This window comes from Babylonia areolata, chromosome 21 (assembly GCF_041734735.1).
Source record: "Babylonia areolata isolate BAREFJ2019XMU chromosome 21, ASM4173473v1, whole genome shotgun sequence".
Taxonomy (NCBI): domain Eukaryota; kingdom Metazoa; phylum Mollusca; class Gastropoda; order Neogastropoda; family Buccinidae; genus Babylonia; species Babylonia areolata.
In genome coordinates this window covers 48149284-48168405 of record NC_134896.1, presented here as the reverse complement: position 1 = coordinate 48168405, position 19122 = coordinate 48149284, and the positions used below count along the sequence as shown (strand labels likewise).

Sequence of the window (19122 nt, the reverse complement as noted above, 5' to 3'; positions counted from 1 at the left end):
AGGAGGGGAGTGATGAGGGGAGTGATGAGGGAGAGGAGGAAAGAGATGAGGGAGAGGAGGGGAGTGATGAGGGAGAGGAGGAAAGAGATGAGGGAGAGGAGGGGAGTGATGAGGGAGAGGAGGGGAGTGATGAGGGAGAGGAGGAAAGAGATGAGGGAGAGGAGGGGAGTGATGAGGGAGAGGAGGGGAGAGATGAGGGAGAGGAGGGGAGAGATGAGGGAGAGGAGGGGAGTGATGAGGGAGAGGAGGGGAGTGATGAGGGAGAGGAGGGGAGTGATGAGGGAGAGGAGGGGAGAGATGAGGGGAGAGATGAGGGAGAGGAGGGGAGAGATGAGGGAGAGGAGGAAAGAGATGAGGGAGAGGAGGAAAGTGATGAGGGAGAGGAGGGGAGTGATGAGGGAGAGGAGGAAAGAGAGGAGGGGAGTGATGAGGGAGAGGAGGGGAGTGATGAGGGAGAGGAGGAAAGAGATGAGGGAGAGGAGGGGAGAGATGAGGGAGAGGAGGGGAGTGATGAGGGAGAGGAGGGGAGAGATGAGGGAGAGGAGGAAAGAGATGAGGGAGAGGAGGAAAGAGATGAGGGAGAGGAGGGGAGTTGTACGGTGAGTTTGGGAAAACAGGATTGACGGAGGGTGGAATCATCAAAGATAAACATTTGAAAAATAAATACAAGCACAATTCATTAAAGAAAATCAATCAATAGAAATCCATGTCATTACAGAAAATCTGATTAACAGAAATCCAACTCATTTAAGAAAATTAATCAATCAATCAGTCAATTAATCAATCAACTGACTTGTAAGAAAATCAATCAATCAATCAATTGATCAATCAACTGACTTTGTAAAACAGAAATTGTTAATTTTACAAGAGTAATAACTGATAGATGATGTAAGAATGAAAAAAAAAAAAAACCCCGTCAACTCTCCCACTGGCTGTAGAAAGGCTCTTTCAGTGTTACTCCAGACGCATGAAGCACTTACAAACCAGCAATCATGAAACAACACGAATCACTTGTATTTTCACACACACACTTTTTTAATCCCTTATTTTGAACACTGAGGTACACATAACAAGGCATCATCCTTTATTTTTCAATACTGGTTATTCTTCAACATTATATATATATATATTTTTTTTTTTAAACCAAAGTGACACATAGAAACATCATTTCAAGTACAGATTGCATAAAAATCTCAAGCTCCACATTCCACAATACCAGACCAATACACTTCAAATATAAAAAGCAGAAGTTTTAAAAGAAAAGGCAAAAGGTCCCATAGCTCTATACATCCATCACGGCAGTGAATTCATATCCACTGTGTCCAGGGGCTCAACACTGCAAGGTAGGGCCCAATCCCCTCCCCTTCCACCGCTATAACCTTCCCCGACAAAAGTCAGGTACCCCTTTGAGTATGTTTTTGTAGTGTGACATTATTCCTTATTACCCATGTCAAAGTTATATATCAATGATGCAGTCTATCAGAATGTTCTTCTAACATTTACTATGTTGTTTATATGTTTGGATATATGTAACTATAGGACGCACCATTTTTGTGATTCACTCCATAGAAAAAAAAAAGGCAAAGAGGGAAAATGAATTTAAATGATAGGTCTCTCTCTCTCTCTCATCCCCCACCCCCCTTTCCCCCTCATTCACTATGTTTTTTTTTCAGTTGTTGATATTTTGTTGTCTTTTTTCCAAATGTAATTGTGTATGTAATACTATCCTGTAATGTTTCTGGTGTGGACATTAAAAAAATGTCAAAACTGAAAAAAAAAAGAAAAAAAAAAAAAAGTCAGGTACCCATTCACACCTGGGCGGAGTGGGGAAAATCAAAGTAAAGTGCCTTTCCCAAGGACACAGCACCATGCCGAAGCAGGGGCCTGGAACCCTGATCACTGGTGGACGCTGGATCGGAAGTCCATGTGGAGTGATGGCCTAGAGGTAATGCGTCCGCCTAGGAAGCGAGAGAATCTGAGCACACTGGTTCGAATCACGGCTCAGCCGCCAATATTTTCTCTCCTCCACTAGACCTTGAGAGGTGGTCTGGACGCTAGTCATTCGGATGAGACGATAAACCGAGGTCCTGTGTGCAGCACGCATGTAAAAGAACCCACAGCAACAAAAGGGTTGTTCCTGGCAAAATTCTGTAGAAATATCCACTTCGATAGGAAAAACAAATAAAACTGCATGCAGGAATAAATCCCCCCCAAAATGGGTGGCGCTGTAGTGTAGCGACGTGCTCTCCCTGGGCAGAGCTGCCCGAATTTCACACAGAGCAATCTGTTGTGACAAAAAGAAATACAAATACAAATACAAATAACAGTAAACCAGTTCTGTCATAGCGCCCGCCACCTATAGCAGCACTTCCCCTAGTTTATCACAGGAAGGGACATGTTCATGTCTTTGCAGACTTGCTCCACGCACTGAAGCAGTTTCTCCATGTCCTGTGGGAACAGGTGTCCGATGTTGCCGATACGGAAACAGTCAATGTCCAGTGTCTTGCCAGGGTAGATCACTTGTCCTGCAGGGAAACAGTCACACAAGTGCATTCTGTTACGCTTCAGTCATGACTCTTTAAAACGTTTTTTTTTTTGATAATTTTTCAAAACAGTTGTAATAGTTTGCAGTGTTGTTAAAACTTGTGACCAGTTCTGGTGAAATGTAAATGCCTTCAGCTAGGCAGAAGAGATATTTCCATTCAAACCCCCTTTTTTCAATCACTTGATTGTAAATAGAAATTCATCCATCATTTCCATTCAAACCCCCTTTTTTCAATCACTTGATTGTAAATAGAAATTCATCCATCTTTACATGAAACTATTGTTCAATCAGTTGATTGTGAATTATAGAAATTCATACATTTTTAGATGATACTGCTTTTTTTTTTTTCCAATCACTTGATCGTAAATTACAGAAATTCAATCATTCTAAATGAAACTATTTTTCAATTACCTGATCGTAAACTACAGAAATTCAATAATTTTCAGATGATACTTTTTTTTTTCAGTCAGTTGACTGTAAAGACCCACTTTCAGGAATCAGCTACTTACCCTTTTCGTTCAGTCGGTTGTAGAACTCCAGGAAGCTGAAGTTGGGGTCCTTGGGGTAGAAGTAAGAGGTGATGATGTAGCCCTGTGCTGACTCCTCCAACAGCTCCTTGAAGCCCAGACGTTTCATTCCCTCCGTCACCACTCTGTGGTTCTCCTTGTACCTTGACAGGATTTATGAAATGTTTTAAACACAGACTTGCTGACTTTAGATGGCAGAGCTGGCATGATCACGTATAGAACAGCAATAGATTTGCTGAATACAGGATGTTTAAAGTGACAAACAGTGTGGAACCATATATTGAAATTGCAATGAATAGATATGTTAAATGTGCTCTGACTAAATTAAGATTTGGCGTAACAGACATTGCCTGCCATAGGTTTAGATTTAGCGATAGAAGAGTAGATAAAGTAGTGTCGTTTATGTCATGATTCAGAAGAAGATGAAATTCATTTTATGTTTTGCTGTCCTGTCTTTCACGACTTAAGGATAAAATACATTCAACCTAAGTTTTATAGTAGCCCATGTCGCTTTAGAATTTAATTTGCTTATGTCATCTAGAAATAAGACTGTTTTACATAATGACGCGTTCTACATTTACTATCCCTTGAAATGATTTCGTATGGCTGTAACTTAAATCACAGTATCAATATGAATTTTCATGACAATAATTATGTTAAGAACAAATACCAGACACTGTGTTATCGTAATTTTGGTTGTTTGTTTTGTATATGATTTCCCCTTCAATTAGGGGCTTAGGCCTAAGTTTGAATAAACATTTCACATTTCCTTGTACCTTGAAAAACAACAACAAAACACCACACTGGGCTCATGCAGTGAGTGACGAAACCTGACTTCAGCATGACGAATGTGGGATGAACAAGTCACAATGTATCCACCTTCTCCGCCAACTCTCCACACAGACACAGGCACAGACACACTGAACAGCCACTCTGCCTTCCTAGGTCACCTGCTTCATCTATAGGTCCATCAACTCCCTCTCTTTCTCCCTTATGTACAAACACACAAAAGGAAACATGCATACATGCAAGCATGCACACACATACACACACATCTATTTTGTATTTTGTATTTCTTTTTATCACAACAGATTTCTCTGTATGAAATTCGGGCTGATCCCCAGGAAGAGCACGTCACTACACTGCAGCGCCACCCATTTTTTGTATTTTTTCCTGCGTGCAGTTTTATTTGTTTTTCCTCTCGAAGTGGATTTCTCTACAGAATTTTGCCAGGAACAACCCGTTTGTTGCCGTGGGTTCTTTTACGTGCGCTAAGTGCATGCTGCACCCGGGACCTCAGTTTATCGTCTCATCTGAATGACTAACTATCTAAAAAAATTACAAACACAGTGCACAAACACATGCACACTGCACATATACAAACATGACACCCCCCCACTGCTCGCTCACCTCCCTCCCTCCTTCCTCCATCCCCACCCCACCTTGTACCACTCCCCCCCCACACACACCACTTTCTAGCTCCCCCACCTGTTGGCCCTGCCCTCCAGCCCTCCCTCCTCGTCAAACTCCACCAGGGCCTGTCGGAAGGCGAGCATGGCGTGAGTGGCGGGAGTGAAGCGGAACTGTCCGTTGCTGTCCAGGCCCTCGTTCTGGTCGTGCAGGTCCAGGCTGAGGCTGCGAGAGTTACCTGCCACGGAAAGTTTGTACCTTAGTTACCTGCAGCCACGACACGACAAGGTTCTATGTTGGTTACCTGTTGAGGAAAGTTTGTATGTTAGTTACCTGGTGCAACAGCAAGTTTGTATGTTGGTTACCTGCCGCGGAAAGTTTGTATGTTAGTTGCCTGGAGCAACGGCAAGTTTGTATGTTGGTTACCTGCCACTGAAAGTTTGTATGTTAGTTACCTGGTGCAATGGAAAGTCTGTATGTTGGTCACCTGCCGCTGAAAGTTTGTATGTTAGTTACCTGGTGCAAAGGCAAGTTTGTATGTTGGTTACCCGCTGGGGCAAGATTGTTAGTTACCTGTCGCAGCAAGTTTGTAGGTAATATCCAATTTTAGCATCCTAAATTCCTGGAGCTACATGCACAGTATATTGTGTGTATATTGCAATGCAGGCATGAAGTATAACATAAATAACAATCATCTGACCTTTGTCATCCACTCTGGGTAGGTAAATTGTAGTGTAAATTGCCGGAGAAACCACCCTCATAACCCCTTACTAACTTGATAACGACATCACACGTTTACCTGCACAGCCCCCAAAATTGCAATTACAGGAAAGCGTGTGGCTGGCTGGTTTGATTTTGAGCATCTTGTCACAATGTAGAAAGAAACAAGCGACAAGAATAAAAGACGCAGGTCGATAAACATGTGCATCGTTTCCCTTCACTGTCATGTGTTCAAATCTCCCAAATGCAATGCTGTTAACTGCAGCATTTTAACATGAGGTGTTTCTTTTTCTGTTTGCTTTGCTTCTTTTTATCACTGTTCTTTACTTGACAGAGTTCATGTTATAATCCAATAATGAACTTGACATAGGGAAATGAATACAAATTTTTGAAGTACCTCTTGCCCCCAAAAACGAGGTATGGCTGCCTACATGGCAGGGTAAAAACGGTCATACACGTAAAAGCCCACTCATGTGCATACGAGTGAACGTGGGAGTTGCAGCCCACGAACGCAGAAGAAGAAGAAGTACCTCTTCCTCACCTCCATAAGACTCAAAAGCCAGCTTCTTTCCAAATGATTTCCTGTCCATTCCATCACACACACATGCACATACACCCACCTCACGCACATGCACTCAGGCATGTACCACAAGCAAACACTCAGACATACACACAAACATCCCCTCCACACACACACACACATGCGTATACAAACATCCCCCCTTCTACACAAACACACACAAACATCCCCTCCACACACACACACACACACACGCATATACAAACATCCCCCCTTCCACACAAACACACACTCACAACACAGACATACAAACACCCCCCCTCCATACAAACACACATATATCACCCCTCCACACAATCACACACAGCACATTAAAAAAACAAAACAAAAAAACAAAACAACCCCAAACAAACAAGAAAAGAAAAAAAAGAAAAAAAAAGAAGAAGAAAACCAGACATGTGCAGGCACTCGTCACACACACTGAAGAACGCAGCAAATGTCCATCATAAGAAAACCACACACAAACACTCAAAATAAGAAGTATGAATGGATCTGTTCCAATGTCCTTTTTCTTCCTTTTCCAGTGTGTTCTTTTTCCTTTCTCTCTCTCCCCCCCCCCTCTCTCTCTCTCTCTCTCTATATATATATATATATATAGAAAGAGAGAGATACAGACAGACAGACAGACAGACAGAGAGAGAGATGATAAAAAAGAAAACAAAAGACAACACTGTCCAACTGCAAATATTTCAGCGTTTGCCTTCCTCAATGCTTGTGAATGAAAGTGATGTGTTATAGAGACACATCATCACTGCAATGACGTGTTTCTATAATGACGTCAAGTAGGAATGAATTTAGTTCGCCTTGCTTCAACCTCCACCCCTCCTCTCTCTCTCTCTCTCTCTATATATATATATATATTACATAAAATGTTGGCCAGAGAAAGAATGCCACACATAGAGCACTTAAAAAAAAGACCCCCCACACCCCCCCTTTAAAAAAAACAACAGCAAAAAACAAAAAAAAACCGAGACAAAGAAAAAATCAAAACGTGCTCCATGACTTGCATGCAAGTGAGGCCAACAGAAAAAAAAACGGAAAATAAAAACAACACACACAAACACACACACACACATACACAGATATTCCCCTCCACACAAACACACACACACCACACACACACAAAACATCCCCCCTCCACACAACCTAGCTCCCTCCAACCCCTCCCCCCAACCCCTCTCCCCCCTTATCCTCTCAACACACAAACACCACACAAAAAAAAAAAAAAAATCACCAACCTTTGCACTTGCTCAGAACGGACTTGCGAGCCACAGCGTAGGAAAACCCTGGCACGCCCTGCATGCACTTGTTAGCGGAGCTCACCATGAAATCCACTTTGCCAGCCTCAAAGTCTAGAGGCACAGCCCCAAAACTGCTCATGGCATCGACAAAGTACACCGTGTCTGCAAAGAACATGTGTGAACGATTTAATCATAATAATAATAATAATGGTATTTATATAGCGCTGATCTTGTGCAGAGACAAATCAAAGCGCTTTCGCACAAGTCATTCACACGCATGCATAACTCTAAAACTGGAGAAACTGAAGACAAGGAAGAGGCAGGGAAGGGAGGCTATTTTGGGAAGAGGTGGGTTTTATGGCCAGACTTGAAAGAGCTGAGTGTGGAGACTTGACAAAGCAAAAGAGGAAGTTCATTCCAGTTGCAAGGTCCAGAGACAGAGAAAGAACGGCGGCCAACAGTTGAGAGGTTGAATCTGGGTATGCGTAAACAGAGTGGATCCGAAGCTGATCGTAGTGAGCGAAATGGAGTGTAGAGTGTAGATTTCACACCTATTCATAACTTTCAATCTTGTTCCTTATGCTTGGAGAAGAAAAAAAAAAGGAATGCGTTTATCTATTATAAAACTACTCGGTGCACAGTCACTTCACACAACAGGAACAATTCACAGCAGTCACAATTCAGGAAAAAAAAATGACTCGCTGCACTTACAACGCAACAGGAAAAAATACAAACCACAGTTACAAAGGAAACACAACACTGCTTTCACAGCACAAAGGAAATAACCCATCACTGTCACAACACAACAGAAATGACTCACCACAGTCACAACACAATGGAAAAAACACCACAGTCACAGCACGACACAAAAAAACACCACAGTCACAGCACAACAACAACAACAACAAAAACTCACTGCAGTCAAAAGACAAGTGAGACAACATCACATCACAGAAACGTCTCACTGCAGTCACATCAGAAACATCTCACTGCAGTCATAAAAGAAACGTCTCACTGCATAAAAGAAACGTCTCACTGCAGTCACAACACAACAGACACAACTCACCACAGTCACAACTCACCACAGTCACAGCAGAACAGACACAACTCACTGCAGTCACAACACAACAGACACAACTCACTGCAGTCACAACACAACAGACACAACTCACTGCAGTCACAACACAACAGACACAACTCGCCGCAGTCACAACACAACAGACAATTCACTGCAGTCACAACAACAGACACAATTCACTGCAGTCACAACACAACAGACAACTCACTGCAGTCACAGCAACAGACACAACTCACTGCAGTCACAGCACAACAGACACAACTCACTGCAGTCACAACACAACAGACACAACTCACTGCAGTCACAACACAACAGACACAACTCACTGCAGCCACAGCACAACAGAAAGAACTCACTGCAGTCACAACACAACAGAAACATCTCACTGCAGTCGCAACACAACAGAAACGTCTCACTGCAGTCACAACACAACAGACACAACACACTGCAGTCACAACACAACAGACACAACTCACTGCAGTCACAGCACAACAGACACAACTCACTGCAGTCACAGCACAACAGACACAACTCACTGCAGTCACAGCACAACAGAAACAACTCACTGCAGTCAAAAGACAAGTGAGACAACATCACAGAAACGTCTCACTGCAGTCACAACACAACAGACACAACTCACTGCAGTCACAACACAACAGACACAACTCACTGCAGTCACAACACAACAGACACATCTCACACAACTCACTGCAGTCACAGCACAACAGACACAACTCACTGCAGTCACAACACAACAGACACATCTCACTGCAGTCACAGCACAACAGACACAACTCACCGCAGTCACAACACAACAGACACAACTCACTTCAGTCACAGCACAACAGACACATCTCACTGCAGTCACAGCACAACAGACACAACTCACTGCAGTCACAACACAACAGACACAACTCACTGCAGTCACAACACAACAGACACAACTCACCACAGTCACAGCACAACAGAAACATTTCATTGCAGTCACAACATCAGATACAACTCACTGCAGTCACAACACAACAGAAACGTCTCACTGCAGTCAGGGCACAACAGACAACTGACTGCAGTCACAGCACAACAGAAACAACTCACTGCAGCCACAGCACAACAGAAACAACTCACTGCAGTCACAACACAACAGAAACAACTCACTGCAGTCACAACACAACAGAAACAACTCACTGCAGTCACAACACAACAGACACAACTCACTGCAGTCACAACACAACAGACACAACTCACTGCAGTCACAACACAACAGAAACATCTCACTGCAGTCACAACACAACAGACACAACTCACTGCAGTCACAACACAACAGAAACATCTCACTGCAGTCACAACACAACAGAAACATTTCACTGCAGTCACAACAACAGACACAACTCACTGCAGTCACAACACAACAGACACAACTCACTGCAGTCACAGCACAACAGACACAACTCACTGCAGTCACAACACAACAGACACAACTCACTGCAGTCACAACACAACAGACACAACTCACTGCAGTCACAGCACAACAGAAACATCTCACTGCAGTCACAACACAACAGACACAACTCACTGCAGTCACAGCACAACAGACACAACTCACTGCAGTCACAACACAACGGACACAACTCACTGCAGTCACAGCACAATAGAAACATCTCACTGCAGTCGCAACACAACAGACACAACTCACTGCAGTCACAGCACAACAGACAACTCACTGCAGTCACAACAACAGACACAACTCACTTCAGTCACAACACAACAGACACAACTCACTGCAGTCACAGCACAACAGACACAACTCACTGCAGTCACAGCACAACAGACACAACTCACTGCAGTCACAACACAACAGACACAACTCACTGCAGTCACAACACAACAGACACAACTCACTGCAGTCACAACACAACAGACACATCTCACACAACTCACTGCAGTCACAGCACAACAGACACAACTCACTGCAGTCACAACACAACAGACACATCTCACTGCAGTCACAGCACAACAGACACAACTCACCGCAGTCACAACACAACAGACACAACTCACTTCAGTCACAGCACAACAGACACATCTCACTGCAGTCACAGCAGAACAGACACAACTCACCGCAGTCACAACACAACAGACACAACTCACCGCAGTCACAACACAACAGACACAACTCACCGCAGTCACAACACAACAGACACAACTCACCGCAGTCACAACACAACAGACACAGCTCACTGCAGTCACAACACAACAGACACAACTCACCGCAGTCACAACACAACAGACACAACTCACCGCAGTCACAGCACAACAGACACAACTCACTGCAGTCACAACACAACAGACACAACACACTGCAGTCACAACACAACAGACACAACTCACTGCAGTCACAACACAACAGACACAACTCACTGCAGTCACAGCACAACAGAAACTCACTGCAGTCACAACAACAGACACAACTCACTGCAGTCACAGCACAACAGAAACATCTCACTGCAGTCACAACACAACAGACACAACTCACTGCAGTCACAGCACAACAGACAACTCACTGCAGTCACAACACAACAGACACAACTCACTGCAGTCACAACACAACAGACACAACACACTGCAGTCACAACACAACAGACACAACTCACTGCAGTCACAGCACAACAGATACAACTCGCCGCAGTCACAACACAACAGACACAACTCACTGCAGTCACAACACAACAGACACAACTCACTGCAGTCACAACACAACAGACACAACTCACTGCAGTCACAACACAACAGACACAACTCACTGCAGTCACAACACAACAGACACAACTCACTGCAGTCACAAGACAACTGAAACGACATCTCAGAAACATCTCACTCTAGTCACTACACAACAGAAACGTCTGACTGCAGTCGTAGTATCAATACCTGGAGACAGGGCCTTGATCAGCTGGCCGACCTCCTCTACAGGGTTGATGACGCCAGAGCTGGTCTCGCAGTGCACACAGCTGACCAGGCTGAACTTCTCAGACTTCAGGAGCTCCGCCACCCGCTGCAGGTTGACGCGTTCGTTTTCTGGGAAGGACTCCATGTGATACGGGATGGAGGTGGCACCGCAGATTTTGGACATCCTCTTCCCGTAAGCCCCGTTTTCCAGAATCAGCACCTTTGAGGAAACGATACAAGATACGAGAGCACTTTATTACCGCTGGAAAAGAAAACTGTTGACACGTTTGCTGAAAAATGGTGACAAAAAAAAAAAATAAAAAAAAAAAGAAAAGAAAAGAAAACTTCCATGCTTAGCAAAAGAAGTTCCTGTTTGAACCAAAAATGATAATAATAACTGCTCTTGTTGTTGGGTCAGAATATCAGATCAAAGTGCCAAGTTTAGAGAATACAAAAAATATCAATATAACAGTAAATGCAGTTTGCATATAATTAGGCTTCATTTTTAAAATTTTTTTTTTTGGTGCCCATCCGAGAGGTGCAATATTGTTTTAAACAAGATGACTGGAAAGAACTGAATTTTTCCTATTTTTATGCCTAATTTGGTGTCAACTGACAAAATATTTGCAGAGAAAATGTCAATGTTAAAGTTTACCACGGACACACACACACACACACACACACACACACACACACAACCGAACACATGTTTACACAAGTGAGTCAAAAAAGGAGAAAATGCATTCCATGCACAGTACAACACAAAGTTTCAATGATCAATAAACAAATTCACAAACAAATATTTGCACAGTACATGCTTCCACAGTACATTCTATTTATCCAGATTGCCAAATCCCCCATTACACAGAAATAACAATAATATTGATACTAAAAAAATATATGTAAATCAACAACAAGAAAATCGATAAATAAAATTGAGTATGCAAAATCAAAACAAAGAGATGTAAACCAATTACATAATCAAATAATGAAATGCAATTTGCAGATTGCAAACAAAATGCTCAATTAAACAATTATATGTAACTGAGACTGCCTTTACAATACTTACATGCATGCATGCCATACATAAAATGAGGCACACCGAAATAAAACACTCAAAGACATATTATTTATTCAGGGATCGCGTGGGGTGTGAAGTGTGAAAGGGAGATGTGATTAGACTCAAAACCATGATTTTGTCCCGAAAGCTTTGAAAAAGATATTTACAATAAACATAAACTGATCTGTGCATTTACTGATTTTGAACAGGTAAGCAGTGTATCAACAAGCACAAAAGGCAATATTTTCTTTGATGATCTAGGGGAAAAAAAAAAAAAAATCCTTAGATGTTACCCATTTTTTGGATCAGTCAATGGTTTTCCAGTTCTATTGTACAGTTATCAAATATAAGGGAATGAAAATGTTCACATCCAGGATACATTGCAGCTGAAATTCTTAAATCAGTCATTTCAACTGAAGAGAAGTGCAATGAATATTTGTATTTGTATTTCTTTTTATCACAACAGATTTCTCTGTGTGAAATTCGGGCTGCTCTCCCCAGGGAGAGCCCGTCGCTACACTACAGCGCCATCCATTTTTTTTGGTATTTTTTCCTGCATGCGGTTTTATTTGCTTTTCCTATCGAAGTGGATTTTTCTGCAGAATTTTGCCAGGAACAATCCTTTTGTTGCCGTGGGTTCTTTTACGTGCGCTAAGTGCATGCTGCACACGGGACCTTGGTTTATCGTCTCATCCGAATGACTAGCATCCAGACCACCACTCAAGGTCTAGTGGAGGGGGAGAAAATATTGGCGGCTGAGCCGTGATTCGAACCTGCGCGCTCAGATTCTTTTCCTAGGCGGACGCGTTACCTCTAGGCTATCACTCCACATATGGTATAATAATGGTGAAACTGGAATGTAACCGCTTTCAGTCCAAATTAAATCTGGACTAATTTGATTTCAGACTTCTCTTATGTCTGGTGAGTCAGAAAAAAAAGTCCTAAAATTTATAGTATATTATATAATTTGTATACAAAAGGGGTTATAGATCCGAATGGAAAAGCAATATTTACCAAATTTTGGTTGAAATGGCATATTATTGAATTCATTAAAACTTGCAGTTTCACAAAGGATACTATCAAGTGGATACAGAACTGCTAACACTTCTTTTAACTCTGTAGCAAAGGTTCTGATAAAATCCAGTTGTGTTTTTTTGACAATATTGTTTTCCTGAAATCCTCCATGCCCCACAGAGGGTCACAGGTTAATTAAAATCATGTGTGTGTGTGTGTGTGTGTGTGTGTGTGTGTGGTGATGTGGCGTGGTGTCATGTGGTGTGGTGTGGTGTGGTGTCATGTGTGGTCGTGTGGTGTTGTATCACAACTAGCCGAAACCGACCCACTCATACTCGGAAGTGACTCTGGCGTCGAAAAGCACTCAACATAAAAAAAGTGTGGACTGTTGACAACATCCCCCGTTTCTGTCGCTGACTGTGAAATCAAACATTGTGCATGTGTCAATCACAGCAGGCTGCAAAAGTTACACTCTGCCATCACAGCAGAGAGAGAAAGAGAGAGAGAGGTGATGACAACGGACTATCAGACCTTTTAACAGCGTGCAGATTTTTAAAAATCTTTTCATTTTTCATTTTTGTTTTTACCAAGCTGGACACATTTTCATCATGTGTAGATAACAGTGCAATTTCATAACAAATAATAGACATTGTTTTCTAAAAACAACAACAACAACAACATACGGAGTATCTTATGTATGAACACATTTCCTCTAGTTTTCTGATACATGAAAACACCCATTACATAGTCATGTTAAGCATTATTACTACAGACACCTAAACACACATACATATACATTTACATACTCACATACTTACACATTCACACACACATATCTGCACTTGAAGTATAATAGGATATCATTAAGCCTTCATTATTGTTGTGCATTTTGATCTTTCATCACATTTTGTTATGGGTTATTGTTTTCAAGAAGTAATTATATATGGACACCATTTTTGACTAACTTGTGTAAACAAAGTGAGTCTACGTTTTAACCCCATGTTTGGTTGTCTCTCTGTGTGTGTGTGTGTGTGTGTGTGTGTGTGTGTGTGTGTGTGTGTGTGTGTCTGTGTGTCCGTGGTAAACTTTAACATTGACATTTTCTCTGCAAATACTTTGTCAGTTGACACCAAATTAGGCATAGAAATAGGAAAAAATCAGTTCTTTCCATTCATCTTGTTTAAAAAAAATATTGCACCTCTGGGATGGGCACAAAAAAAAAAAAAAAAAAAAATGAAGCCGAATTATATGCAAACTGCATTTACTGTTATATTGATATTTTTTGTATTCTCTAAACTTGGCACTTTGATCTGATATTCTGACCCAACAACAAGAGCAGTCCTTATTATCATTTTTTGTTCAAACAGGAACTTCTTTTGCAAAGCATGGAAATTTTCTTTATTTTGCAAACGTTTTGCTGCAGAGAGTAAAAAAGGGAAATTACTCTGTAATTAATGCTAGTCTCGTATGTTTTTAAACAGCCTCCACTGTGTGCAGCCTGTCTCCCTGTCTCTACAGGAACAAAAAGGAAGAGGAGAGAAATGGATAGTATGAGAGAGAGAAAAAAAGAAAAAAAAGAAAAAAAAAGTCAAGAAAGGCTCATGCCTGATCTACACAAAACCACAACATGTTGATCAGACCTTGAAAGACTTACTGTACGCAGCTGTGTGTTTTTGTGAGAGCTTCTGCTATATGGTGTCTGTTCTCCTTCGGTTTCTGTTTCAATTCCTCAAGAAAGCATCACTGCGTTCGGACAAATCCATATGCACTACACCACATCTGCTAGGCAGATGCCTGACCAGCAGCGTAACCCGACACGCTAAGCCAGGTCTTGAGTGCGTGCACATATATTTGTGTAGAGTGGATTTCTTCAACACAACTTTGCCTGAGGACCACACTCTTGTTGCCATGGGTTCTTTTTCAGTGCGCCAAGTGCGTGCTGCACAAGGGATGTCAGTTTATCAGCTCATCCGAATGACTAGATGCCTAGTTTGATTTTCAAGTCACACTTAGGAGAAAGGGCGAGAGCAGGATTCGAACCCAGACCCTCCCAGACACTCTGTATTGGCAGATGAGCGTCTTAACCATTCAGCCACCTTCCTCCAGCTGTTCCAACATGACTTAACTGATGCACTGCGAAACTGAAAAAAACTATTTCACTTTTTTTTGCAAAATCATTTTTCTTAGTGTTTGGTCCACCTGTTGGTGATTGTGTATTCCTGTGTACGTTTTCTATATCTTGTGGATAAATCTAATCACCAAATCAGTTTTGATGTTCAGAAACACCCCTACAGTTTGCTGATGAAGGCTGGTTTAATATCACACCAGTTACTATCAAGAAAAAAAAGAAAGAAAATAAGTGCTTAAAAAAATAATGCAAGCAGTTTAAATAATGCAATGAAAGTTGTACAGTAGTAATCAACACGTTACCAGAACTGGTTTGTAATGTTTTAGCTTTTTATTTCAGACATTTGCCTTCCACATATCTTTTCCTTCACTATAATTATCTTAATGTATTCACTGATTTGTTTATTTTGTCTTCTTATTTTATGTCATTTCTATGTGAATGGTTTACATCTAGGATAAGCTCTCAAGGTCTGATCTGTGTGTTGGATGAATGTGAAGGTCAGGCATTTGCTGCCACTTTTGTTTTTTTCGTGTAGTTGTTGTACTGCTGTGAAACATGGACAATGTATCACCGTCACATTCAACAACTTGAGCAGTTTCACCAGAGATGCCTATGAAAGATCCTTGGCATACAGTGGTAAGACAGGGTCTCCAACCTCCAGGTCCTAGAGAGGAGTGGCCTGGCCAGCATCGAAAGCCTGCTGATTTAGTGCCATCTATGCTGGACAGGACACGTTGTCCACATGACAGACAGCAGGATCTCGAAGATGCTACTGTATGGCCAGTTGAAGGAAGGCCACCATGAACTTGGAAGACCCTGCAAGTGCTTCAAGGACACCTTGAAGACAAACCTTGAAGCCTGTGACATAGACATTGCTTCCTGGGAAACTGATGCCCTTGACCACTCTCGCTGGAGGATGCTGTGCTCTAGTGGCACAAAGACGTTTGAAAACAAGAGAACGCTGGCCATTAAGGAGAAGCATGAGTGAAGGAAGCAAGGCTCAACTTCTGGAGACGTTTTCCCTTGCAACACCTGTGGGAAGTGTTGCGCATCCAAAATTGGCCTCTTCTCCCATATGAGGACACACACCGACAGATAAGCCTGCCTGCCTACTCATCTGTCGGTCTGATGGGAGACTCCATAATAATAATAATATATAGAACACTGTCAGCAAGCTTTGACACCTTCAAACTGAAACTGAACCATTTGAGAATTCCAATCTAAACATGTTGTCAGCAACATTTGTCTCTTCCCACACCTTCCTGTTTAACTCATTCTACTCCAGGTACGAGATAACTCGTACCACGGTTACTTCCTCTGTGGACCAGGTACGAGTATTCTCATACCAACACACTATTCTAATTTTGTTCATTCTTGCTTGGTACAGTTCGCATTCTAAACTGAACTGTTTACTGATTCTGGAAGTGTGAAAATGAAGCTTTGTTTGACTGATTAAAACAACATATTTCCATCGATTTTCGCTATTTTAGTGAATTACTCTGTTTTTTCTGCAGTGGTCTCATGTAGTGCTGGTCCCAGGGAGTTGTAGCAGGCATGTAGCTGTGGGGCAGAATGAGTTAATTAGTTCCCACAGTCTGCCCTTGTGACCCAAAGCCATGTGCAAAAAAACATTTGACTAAGAGTTACCTGTCTCTCTTGCATGAAGCGTGAATATGCATAAAAGCTGGTTAATTACAGATATAACAGGAGACATGATATGAAGTGCACTTTTTGTTGAAACAGGAGGCATGTAATGAAGCTTGATGCATAAAATGCAGGCTCTTTCAGCAGAGTGTTGCAGAAAGATAAAAATATCCTGTTGAAGCTATGTCATTGGAAAATGCAGATAATATAAATACACTGCTGTTCTTTATCTGTGATTATTGAGTGTGTATGACTGTGATTAATGTTTGTGTGGTTTAATTCAAACATAGCATCTAAGCGATTATAACTCTTCATGTATTCATACTGAATCATGTGATTCTCATGTATTTTACACCACAAATGAATTTATCTTCTTGGAGACAATAAATATAATATTGTGTATTCTGCCAATGCACATAATAAAAGGAAACTTAGCTTCTGTCTATTTTCTGTTTCCATGTCAGGGAAAATTCAATGTGTCAGTATCAGTAGCTCAAGGAGGCGTCACTGCTTTCAGACAAATTAATGTGTCATTGAAAGTGTTATAACATTAAAGGGTTGTAATTCTTATGGTGGTGAAGTATGTGCTGGTATGAGTGTGCATGTATGTTTCTGGGAGCATGTGCATGTGATAAACGAATTTCATCACAAAAGTTGCTATGTGCATTTTGTTGTGTATCTGTTTGTGAATAAACTTGAAATTACATTTGAAGAGAGAAAGGACTGGTAGAAAGAGAGAGAGAGAGACTGAAGACTGAAGACTGAAGATGTTTTATTCATAAAGGCCATAGCCCCTTAGAAGGGGGATAAACATGAAAGTCGCGTACAAATACACAGAACGTTCAAGATGTTACGAAGGCACTTCGACGTTTAAACGCTTTACACAGATAAAGAGTGAATTGTTTAACAAGACTTTCGTTTGTAGATGACATTAACAAGACGAGTTTGAATAAACCAGGTTGTCTGAAATATTTTTCTGGAATTAATTGTTCTCTGATATCTCTCAATTCTGCACAATCTAGCACAAAATGGACTTCATCTTCCTTTGACTTTTTGCATAACGGACAAATAGGATCAGAAATGTTAGACTGTCTGTAACGATATCGATGGACAAACAATTCAGAAACGCCAAATCTAAATTTGGTCATTACATGCTTCAGATGCCTGTCAACATTCATAGACATATAAGTTGGAAAACTATGTTGGTCATTGATAAGTCGATAAATCTCAAATCTGTCACTGCCTTGGATATGTGAATTCCAGTTTTGCCATCTGCTGTCAATCATTCTTTCACGAAACACACGAATAAAAGCTTTAGTATCCCCAACCCCTTGGCTAAGCCACACAAAACCAAATCCATTTTCACATAGCTTCACCCTAATATTCGAAACCCAATTTTTCTTGCCTCTGCTATCCAGTTCTAATAACATTCTGTATGCTTTATGTGGTAGTCTATGAGTATCCATCTGTGTCAACTTTAACCAATAATGAATGCATTTAGTAGCAGACTGTAAAGATATCGGGTATCTGTTTGTTTCTCCATAGATAAAATCATTAGGTGTTTGTGGGGACACTCCAAGAAATTTTTTCAGAGCATACAAATGAACTTTATCACAGTGCATAGCAGCAGCGTCAAGACCCCATAATTCTGCACCATATTGTATCATAGGTTGAATTTGAGAATCAAATATTTTCAAGAACAGTTTCAGTGACTGGTTATTCAACAACCATAACTTCTTCATGACACCTATCAATACACTTTTAGCTCTGCTTGTCAGGTTTTTACAGGCAAAAGTAAAACTTAAACGTGTTGAAAAATACAAACCTAAATATTTATATACATTTACAACAGGCATTATCAATCCATTATATGTCCATCTTTCCCTTACAGAAAGATATCCACCCTTTCTAAACACTATTATATTGCTTTTATCCATATTAACATTTAGTTGAAGAGAAGCAGCGGCACGTTGCAGACTGTTTAGCTGATTTTGTAACCCTATTATTGTTTCCGACATTAATACAACATCATCTGCTAAGAGAAGAATAAAAATTTCCATAAAATCACCAGTAAATGTGGCACCGTGTCTTCCAGAATTGACAACTTCTACTGTTAACTCGTTTATGAATAGCGAAAATAAAACTGGGCTGCAAATATCTCCTTGTTTAACACCAGACGTACAGCTAATACATTCAGTCAAAGCAGCACCGCAACGCACCCTTGCCTTCACG

The 19122-nt window shown here is 41.3% G+C and overlaps 1 protein-coding gene across 1 annotated transcript in view; it reads right to left on the bottom strand.

Annotated features, from left to right (window-relative positions):
* Nucleotides 1-467: 467 nt before the first annotated feature.
* The window catches only part of LOC143296085 (2-aminoethylphosphonate--pyruvate transaminase-like), a 28862-nt gene continuing 10207 nt past the window's right edge, over nucleotides 468-19122 (bottom strand). Inside the window, exons 4-8 of the mRNA XM_076607843.1 lie at nucleotides 11027-11264; nucleotides 7021-7185; nucleotides 4561-4720; nucleotides 3055-3215; nucleotides 468-2525 (exon numbers count right to left, since the gene is read on the bottom strand). Of these exons, the coding sequence (XP_076463958.1) occupies nucleotides 2374-2525; nucleotides 3055-3215; nucleotides 4561-4720; nucleotides 7021-7185; nucleotides 11027-11264 (876 nt within the window). The 3' untranslated portion in view covers nucleotides 468-2373. The remainder of the gene's footprint in view (nucleotides 2526-3054; nucleotides 3216-4560; nucleotides 4721-7020; nucleotides 7186-11026; nucleotides 11265-19122) is intronic.